Genomic DNA, 10,406 nt, shown 5'->3' on the forward strand with positions numbered 1-10,406 from the left:
CTGCTCTAGTTATGAGTGTTTAAGTCAAAAGAATTTAAAGTGAGAAGAGAACGTTCAGCCAAGTGTGATGTGATATACCGACATGCTGTGACTCAGCTCATAAGCACAGTACCTTGTCAGTCATTGATTTGTCAGTTGTTTACCTCAAGCATCCTCCTGGAGTTCTGTAAAGGTGAAGATGTACTGGTCGAAAGGTCACGGAGGAAACTAATGTGGTTTATTCAGCCATTTAAGATCTGTGCTTGTAGAAAGAAAAAAAAACAGTCCACTGATAATCCTATCCCAAGACTAACCGGTCTTCCACATCCACGTCGCATAGGATGACAGAGGCAAAACACAATCAGAGGGGATCAAACATTTATTTACTCTTATTAAAAGTTACAATAAAACCATTAGCATCTTTAAACGATAGCAAAATAAAGAGAACCAAAAATATTGGCCAAAACATATTTACAGAGACAAATTGCAGATAAAAAGCTCACATTTTTGTACACGACCCCAACATCTGCACCATAAACTCTGAAATGTGAACACCGCAAGACTCAGAAGCTCAAATGTGGTTTAGCCAGAAAATAACCAGAATGCACAAACGAAGACATTTCCTTTTCCCCTCCCCTCCTTGAATTTTGTTTTTCTATACAGCACAAAATACTTAATTTGGGAGTAAAACATAGTAATGTAGAATACATTTTTTTTAGACGATGATTTGAAAGGTTTGTGTCCATATAACAGTCATTTCGAGTGAAGGAGGTGTTATGCCCTGCTCCATAACCGTTGTCCATTTTTACATCCCAAGAGATGAGAAAGAAAAATAAAACATTATAGGACTGCCACTCGTGTAAAAGTATGCTTCTCCATGAATTGGGAAATTAAGTCAGTATTCCTGATTCATTCTACATCCAATCCAATACCTTCCCCACACGCCAGTCCCAGTGTGTACCATGAGGGGGCGCCGTAAGCCAACACTTTCGTGAGAGGGCCAGTGGGATTCCGTCAGTAGAGAAATGATAAAGGCAGTGAACTGGTGGCTGAATCAGCAAACGTGATATAGCCTTCTTCATTTGTCTTCGTTTGTAGTTTTGTCTATAAGTTTTAGAACGTGGCACGAGTCTCATATATTTATATACTTTAATCTTGGAAAAACAGTTCAAGTAGTTGCGATGAGTCACGGTCACTCTGTCTTGGGCTCGGTCTCAGATGCTGCGGGTGTCGTGACCTCTGCGGGGGCAGCGGCCTCCTCGGCAGGGGCTTCCTCTGCGGGAGCGGCCTCTGCTGCTACAGCCTCACCCTCTGGCGCCAGGGTGGCCTCCTCCTTGGCCTCTGCCACAGGCTCGGCGGCTGACGTCTCCTTTGCTGCGTGGCCATTCTCCTCTGGCTTGTCCTCCGCCGTGGGGGAGGCGGCCTCCTCCTCGCTGCTCTTCTTGGTCTTCTTCAGCGAGATGCCCTTGAAGGAGTTCTTCAGGGAGAACTTCTTCTTCTTCTTCTTGGCATCCTTGGCGGCCTCTCCCTCGACCTTGGCCACCTCTCCTTCGGCAGCAGGGGCAGCCTCGATGGCGTCTGTCTCGCCCTCTTTGGCTGGCTCGGCTGTGCCATTCCCGTCTACGGAAGCTGCGTCCCCGTCGGGCTTGGCAGAGACATCTCCATTGGTTTTAACATGGCCATTCTCCTGTGGACAACAGTGAGAGAACAATTTACAGATGTGGAGAATAATAATGATAATTTTCTAAATAAACTGGTATGGGGAGAAAATTAAGGTAACTATTATAAACAGCCCATACCAATACCAAATTGACTCAATCTACAAGTCACTGTTGATCAAGAATGTGGCTTAGGAAATAAAAATCAAGACTATTTTAATTCTGTGAGATAGGGCAGCGTGATATGTCCAACCGACGTATCAGAGGTTTGTCGTTGTGGACGATTACTTGACTAGGTCAAATGCATAGCAAAACGCTTCATATGCACAGCAGGTTTGCATTACTCGTATCGACCACGTGGGGGCAGTCGTACTCCACCACAACCAGTCGAACAGCAAGATGAATTTTGGAACAAAGGAATCATCATGGAATCAACCAGATTGCTAAATTTGCAGATCATTGCAAAATGTCAATATCGTACTCTTCTAGCCTTTCGAATAACCCAAACTAACTTCTCTCGATTTGTCATATTAAATTGAAATGATTACATGTTCTAGCCTTTTGGCCAAGAATAAATGAGGAAATTAACAATCTGTTAACGTTAGCTAAAGAATGCACCAACTGGTAGACGTGCCGCCTCAATGAGATGGTTGACTGGCAATTGCACCCATTCTAAAACCGTCAGCTAAAGTTAACATAGCGACTCATTGTCCGGGTAACGGGCATACAGGCATGTACAATAAAACAAGGTTTGAGTAGATCATTTAATGTTTCCAGCTCTACAAATTACATCGAAAATTGCACAAGTCTGATTGCTCGCTTTTTTCAACAGGACGCTTTGCTGCCCTGCCCGTGCGCTTTGTTTGTAACGAGCCGTCCTCATTTGCATCCTTTGTCGCCCATCCGAGAGGGCGACCGCTGACGGCTTCTAGCACCAACTCACGAAAGCTAGTTAAAATAAATCCGCTTTCCATTCAGATGATAACTATGTGACTTAGTCCTGGTGTTAAAATACAGACAACTAGCTACTGTACTTGATTAGATAGACTAAGAACTCGAGACGAATTTAACAAAAGGTTGTGGCGCATGGCACCATCAATTAGCCACTCAACCAAGCACAGTATTAGCTAAACCATTTAATTACCACATGTAATCACTGCAATCAAAACAGGTGGTTCGAGAGCGAATAGTCATATTTTTATCCTAATAAGTTTTTGCTAATTAGTCAAATGTACTGTAACTGTTAGCCGTGAGGTATCGCTAGCCTGGTATCACGTTGCCCATCCAACTCACGCTGGAGGTGGGCATTGGGTGCCAATGTGGACGCATACAACTGTTTCTCTTACCTGGCCATTTGTTTTAGCGACAGCCGGGTCGTCGACGGCTTTTCCATCAACAGCTACTCCACCCTTGGAAAACTGAGCTCCCATCTTTTAGGCTTTCTAAACAAAAATAAAATCTAAAATAAAAACCGAGACGATTTACGGTTAAATCCAGCCAGAGATAGGTAGATCTTGCCAGATTTTGAAATCCGTGTTGATCCCTTTTACGTTTGGTAAGCAACAAACGTTTCCCCACTCTGGTCTACTAACCTCACTGCTGCTGAGCACAAATTAAAGAAGGCTAGGGCTACAAGTGTGAGTATTTCAACCGTGCCTCAAAATTGTGGAGGACTCCACCTATGGGCGTGACTACACGGACATACCCAATCTGCAACCGTGGATTGGGGTTGGAATCCCCTCCTCGCCCCCTATCAGCTTCAATGAGAGTGTTCATTACAGATGTTATGAATATGGCGACTGAGTAAGTAAGAATTGTATCTTTATTATCAGATATTTTTATTGAACATAAATAGTAAATAACACTAGCATCATATCTTAAGGTTTCCAAGTACTTTACTCCAAATTAATCTAATTAGAAAATCCTCCATACAGTGCACTGCAATTCTACACTTTAAAAATGAAAGGTTCCTGGAGGCACCTTAAGGAGTTACTCAGATTGCAACACCAACAGAACCCCTAAAGGTGCTTCCAGCCAGGAACCTTTTCCCTGAGGAACCTTTTATAAAGATTCTCAAAGAACCGTTTAGGGTGTTAAGTTTCCTGTAGGAATATTTTATGTCCTATGTATTATATTATGAATAATAATAGTGAGTGTCAAACTTGTAAAGTCACAAATTCATTTTATTCACTTAGAAAAGTGCAACATGTCCAGTATTCACAAAGCATCTCAGTGCTGATCTAGGATCAGGTCCCCACCTGTCCATACAATCTTATTTTTTTATCTTAAAAACTGATCACTGGTTCGACTTTGACACACTGAATATGGGCCATTATTTATATGCAGTTACTTTAACTATTTTGGTCGGGTCTTCACTTTTGGTGTCATCTGGGCTAATTTTTTTCCCTTGCCTCTCGAACCTCTTCCGCATTTCCTGTACTTGTGCAATGTGAGCAAGTGGCTGTCTTTATTTTTTGTATTTATTCTTTATCATGCCATGCCTCCTTAAAAAATAAAATGTGGAGTGGAGAAATGTCATGAAGGACTATTGGGACTGAGGTCAGAGGAGCAGACTAAAATGGCCTTGTTATGCTGCTGGAAATGTGATGTGAGAAGAACATGTCCAACCAGCACATTATGGTCTGGGTAAGCACAATGGTGTATTAATGTTATTAGTGTGAATTAATGTGAGTAGGAAAAGTAAAGAATTCTTACATACAGTTGATGTCAGATGTTTACATACACTTAGGTTGGAGTCATTAAAACTCGTTTTTCAACCACTCCACAAATTTCTTGTTAACAAACTATAGTATTGGCAACAAGTAATTTTTCCAACAATTGTTCACAGACAGATTATTTCACTTATAATTCACTGTATCACAATTCCAGTGGTTCAGAAGTTTACTTACACTAAGTTGACTGTGCCTTTAAACAGCTTGGAAAATTCCAGAAAATTATGTCATGGCTTTAGAAGCTTCTGATAGGCAAATTGATATAATTTGAGTCAATTGGAGGTGTACCTGTGGATGTACTTCAAAGCCTACCTTCAAAACTCAGTGCCTCTTTGCTTGACATCATGGGAAAATCAAAAGAAATCAGCCAAGACCTCAGAAAACAATTGTAGACCTCCACAAGTCTGGTTCATCCTTGGGAGCAATTTCCAAACCCCTGAAGGTACCACGTTAATCTGTACAAACAATAGTACACAAGTATAAACACCATGGGACCACGCAGCCGTTATATCGCTCAGGAAGGAGACACGTTCTGTCTCCTAGAGATGAACGTACTTTGGTGCGAATAGTGCAAATCAATCCCAGAACAACAGCAAAGGACCTTGTGAAGATTCTGGAGGATACAGGTACAAAAGTATCTATATCCACAGTAAAACGAGTCCTATATTGACATAACTTGAAAGGCCGCTCAGCAAGGAAGAAGCCTCTGCTCCAAAACTGCCATAAAAAAGCCAGACTACGGTTTGTAACTGCACATGGGGACCAAGATCGTACTTTTTGGAGAAATGTCCTCTGGTCTGATGAAACAAAAAAAGAACTGTTTGGCCATAATGACCATCGTTATGTTTGGAGGAAAAAGAGAGAGGCTTGCAAGCCGAAGAACACCATCCCAACCGTGAAGCACGGGGGTGGCAGCATCATGATGTGGAGGTGCTTTGCTACAGGAGGGAGTGGTGCACTTCACAAAATAGATGGCATCATGAGGGAGGAAAATTATGTGGATATATTGAAGCAACATCTCAAGACATCAGTCAGGAAGTTAAAGCTTGGTCGCAAATGGGTCTTCCAAATGGACAATGACCCCAAGCATACTTCCAAAGTTGTGGCAAAATGGCTTAAGGACAACAAAGTAAAGGTATTGGAGTGGCTATCACAAAGCCCTGACCTCAATTCTATAGAAAATTTGTGGGCAGAACTGAAAAAGCGTGTGCGAGCAAGGAGGCCTACAAACCTGACTCAGTTACATCAGCTCTGTCATGAGTAATGGGCCATAATTCACCCAACTTATTGTTGGAAGCTTGTGGAAGGCTACCCGACATGTTTGACCCAAGTTAAACAATTGAAAGGCAATGCTACCAAATACTAATTGATTGTATGTAAACTTCTGACCCACTGGGAATGTGATGAAAGCTGAAATAAATCATACTCTATACTATTATTCTGACATTTCACATTCTTAAAGCTTGGGAGTTAGCTTGGGATTTGATTTGAACAATTCACCGTCAGTCAAGTCTTCCGGAATTTCATCATTATGTGGCTTTTGGTCTTGATTCAGTCCTCTTCATTACTTGCTATTTTTGCAGTGTGCTGACAAGGGAGTAAACGGAAAAGTGAACATTTTTCTGATGCACTTCCAGATAGATGTCCATACTTTAATTGGCCTGACCATACCCAATTATTTCACACAGTAATGCTCCAGCATCCACTCAGAGCTTATGCATCTAATGTATTCCTCCAATACTGCAGCGTTGTTAAGCAAGTCCCTGAGATCGTCATCTTCATCCACATTTATTTGCTTATTTGTAAGGTGAAACCTGAGGGCATCACTGTAGTGTGTCATAAATGCATACAAAAATGGTTCTGAGGTCCTTAACAATGCTACTCTGTACCGTAGCTGGGATGCAGTGTTCTTCCCTGATTTTCAAAGTAAAAAGACAGATATTATTTTTGAGAACTTCAAAAAGTGTGTCAGTGTTGATCTCTGTGGCTTGAACATGTTCAGCCTCTGGTAGACTCTCTATATCGCTCACGTCATCTTCAATGGGATCAGTCCTAGTCTCAAATTCATCATGAGGGCAATTCTCATCTATGTTGGCGTTTAAAAGCTCTCTGTGGTTTCGGTAGATGTGTGACCAATATGCGCTGAAACATCTATTTGTTTTCGTCAACACCCATTAAGTCCACAGATAATTAGAAAATATGGTTCATGCTGGTGATAGAGGCCAATATGTGTGAGTAGTCTTGACACAGATAAAGTATGTTTGTTGCAAAGTGGACAATTGAATAGAGTTGGCATTCTTCAGACAGATTGTGAACCTTGAAATGATGGAATGGAATCATGAAGATTATTAGTACTCAGCCACTTGCAGACATCATCAAGGGACGAGTCTTTCACGGCCACTCTGAAATTGAAGTTGACACTAATAGCAAAGGTTATTGTTGAGGCTAAAACAAAACATATGCCACTCTTTCCAGACAACCACCTGCCCTCCTAATTTGTATTTATGGTTGTTCCATAACGAGGCAGAGCTTGTCAGGAAAGGTAAAGATGTCTCTCTCTTATTTATCTGACGCCATATTTCTTAGTATGGAACATTATGGGATTCTGCCGTCCCACAAGTGTTGACTCAGATAATATGATGCTCCAAATGGGGCAATAAGTTCTTCTTCCATGTCAACCCAAATTGGCCTATTAGAGTTATCAATAAAGTGAGCCTATTTGGGCAGTTATAAAGGCTTCTTGATATAATGACATGTTAGGGATCTTTAATCCTCCCTTCCAAGTTTTTGCCTGTAATCTAGGTGAATCCTTGCCATTTTAATAGTCCAAATAAACTGAGTAATCAATCAAATTGATTTCTATAGCCCTTCTTACATCAGCTGATATCTCAAAGTGCTGTACAGAAACCCAGCCTAAAACCCCAAACAGCAAGCAATGCAGGTGTAGAAGCACGGTGCCTAGGACAAACTCCCTAAAAAGGCCAAAACCTAGGAAGAAACCTAGAGAGGAACCAGGCTATGAGGGGTGGCCAATCCTCTTCTGGCTGTGCCGGGTGGAGATTATAACAGAACATGGCCAAGATGTTCAAATGTTCATAAATGACCAGCATGGTCAAATAATAATAATCACAGTAGTTGTCGAGGGTGCAACAGGTCAGCACCTCAGGAGTAAATGTCAGTTGGCTTTTCATAGCCAATCATTGAGAGTATCTCTACCGCTCCTGCTGTCTCTAGAGAGTTGAAAACAGCAGGTCTGGGACAGGTAGCACGTCCGGTGAACAGGTCAGGGTTCCATAGCCGCAGGCAGAACAGTTGAAACTGGAGCAGCAGCACGGCCAGGTGGACTGGGGACAGCAAGGAGTCATCATGCCAGGTAGTCCTGAGGCATGGTCATAAGGCTCAGGTCCTCCGAGAGAGAGAAAGAGAGAATTAGAGAGAGCATACTTAAATTCACACAGGACACTGGATAAGACAGGAGAAATACTCCAGATATAACAGACTGACCCAAGCCCCCCGACACATAAACTATTGCATCATAAATACTGGAGGCTGAGACAGGAGGGGTCAGGAGACACTGTGGCCCCATCCGATGATACCCCCGGACAGGGCCAAACAGTCAGGATATAACCCCACCCACTTGCCAAAGCACAGTCCCCACACCACTAGAGGGATATCTTCAACCACCAACTTAACATCCTGAGACAAGGCCGAGTATAGCCCACAAAGATCTCCGCCACGGCACAACCCAAAGGGGGGCGCCAACCCAGACAGGAAGACCACGTCAGTGACTCAACCCACTCAAGTGAGGCACCCCTCCTAGGGACAGCATGGAAGAGCACCAGTAAGCCAGTGACTCAGCCCCTGTAATAGGGTTAGAGGCAGAGAATCCCAGTGGAGAGAGGGGAACTGTCCATGCAGAGATAGCAAGGGCGGTTCGTTGCTCCAGTGCCTTTCCGTTCACCTTCACACTCCTGGGCCAGACTACACTCAATCATAGGACCTACTGAAGAGATGAGTCTTCAATATAGACTTAAAGGTTGAGACCGAGTCTGCGTCTCTCACATGGGTAGGCAGACCATTCCATAAAAATTGAGCTCTATTGGAGAAAGCCCTGCCTCCAGCTGTTTGCTTAGAAATTCTAGGGACAGTTAGGAGGCCTGCGTCTTGTGACCGTAGCGTACGTGTAGGTATGTACGGCAGGACCAAATCGGAAAGATAGGTAGGAGCAAGCCCATGTAATGCTTTGTAGGTTAGCAGTAAAACCTTGAAATCAGCCATTGCCTTAACAGGAAGCCAATGTAGGGAGGCTAGCACTGGAGTAACATGATCAAATATTTTGTTTCTGGTCAGGATTCTAGCAGCCGTATTTTGCACTAACTGAAGTTTATTTAGTTCTTCATCCGGGTAGCCGGAAAGTAGAGACTTGCAGTAGTCTAACCTAGAAGTGACAAAAGCATGGATTAATTTTTCAGCATAATTTTTGGTCAGAAAATGTCAGATTTTTGCAATGTTACGTAGATGGAAAAAAGCTGTCCTTGAAACAGTCTTGATATGTTCGTCAAAAGAGAGATCAGGGTCCAGATTAACACCGTTTCACAGTTTTATTTGAGACAACTGTACAACCATTAAGATTAATTGTCAGATTCAACAGAAGATCTCTTTGTTTCTTGGGACCGAGAACAAGCATCTCTGTTTTGTCCGAGTTGAAAAGTAGAACATTTGCAGCCACCCACTTCCTTATGTCTGAAACACAGGCTTCCAGCAAGGGCAATTTTGTGGCTTCACCATGTTTCATCGAAATGTACAGCTGCGTGTCATCCGCATAGCAGTGAAAGTTAACATTATGTTTTCGAATGACATCCCCAAGAGGTAAAATATATAGTGAAAACAATAGTGGTCCTAAAACGGAACCTTGAGGAACACCGAAATGTACAGTTGATTTGTCAGAGGACAAACCATCCACAGAGACAAACTGATATCTTTCCGACAGATAACATCTAAACCAGGCCAGAACTTGTCCGAGTAGACCTATTTGGGTTTCCAATCTCTCCAAAAGAACGTGGTGATCGATGGTATCAAAAGCAGCACTAAGGTCTAGGAGCACGAGGACAGATGCAGATCCTTGGTCTGACGCCATTAAAAGGTCATTTACCACCTTCACAAGTGCAGTCTCAGTGCTATGATGGGGTCTAAAACCAGACTGAAGCATTTCGTATACATTGTTTGTCTTCAGGAAGGCAGTGAGTTTCTGCGCAACAGCTTTTTCAATTTTTTTTGAGAGGAATGGGAGATTCGATATAGGCAGATAGTTTTTTTATATTTTCTGGGTCAAGGTTTGGCTTTTTCAAGAGAGGCTTTATTACTGCCACTTTTAGTGAGTTTGGTACACATCCGGTGGATAGAAAGACGTTTATTATGTTCAACATAGGAGGGCCAAGCACAGGAAGCAGCTCTTTCAGTAGTTTAGTTGGAATAGGGTCCAGTATGCAGCTTGAAGGTTTAGAGGCCATGATTATTTTCATCATTGTGTCAAGAGATATAGTGCTAAAACACTTGAGTGTCTCCCTTGATCCTAGGTCCTGGCAGAGTTGTGCAGACTCAGGACAACTGAGCTTAGGAGGAATACGCTGATTTAAAGAGTAATCATTTTGTCTATGGTGTTAAAGGTGTAGGCAGGTATGGACAGTGGAAACATGCTGATGACGTAATCTTTATAACATGAGGCCTACCCCACAATGAGATTTGTAGCTTATCCCAGTTCTTCAACTGGTGTTGAATTTTGTTCGAATTTACAGAATTGAAAATAAACATTTCCCTTCCCCTAAGAAACAACTTCTCTTCTCACATACAGAAAGAAGACAAAATGACACCAGACATTCACCATTCAGTTAGGATTGGAAAATACAAAGGAATTACACAGAACACATAATAATCACACTGTATTGATTGATTGACTGTAAATACATTCATTCACCATTCAGTTGGTATTTAAAAAGACAAAGACATCAGACTACCAGAACAAACAATAATACATTAA

The 10,406-nt window shown here is 42.3% G+C and overlaps 1 protein-coding gene across 1 annotated transcript; it reads right to left on the reverse strand.

The window, feature by feature from the left end:
• Positions 1-345: 345 nt before the first annotated feature.
• LOC139553689 (MARCKS-related protein 1-A-like) lies at positions 346-3,312 on the reverse strand. The gene is made up of 2 exons (XM_071366280.1): positions 2,984-3,312; positions 346-1,666 (listed from the first exon to the last, which is right to left on the reverse strand). The coding sequence occupies exons 1-2, from the start codon at positions 3,065-3,067 to the stop codon at positions 1,172-1,174; spliced, it is 579 nt and encodes a 192-aa protein (XP_071222381.1). The 5' UTR covers positions 3,068-3,312; the 3' UTR covers positions 346-1,171.
• Positions 3,313-10,406: the final 7,094 nt, after the last annotated feature.

Source organism: Salvelinus alpinus, chromosome 25 (genome assembly GCF_045679555.1).
Source record: "Salvelinus alpinus chromosome 25, SLU_Salpinus.1, whole genome shotgun sequence".
NCBI lineage: Eukaryota > Metazoa > Chordata > Actinopteri > Salmoniformes > Salmonidae > Salvelinus > Salvelinus alpinus.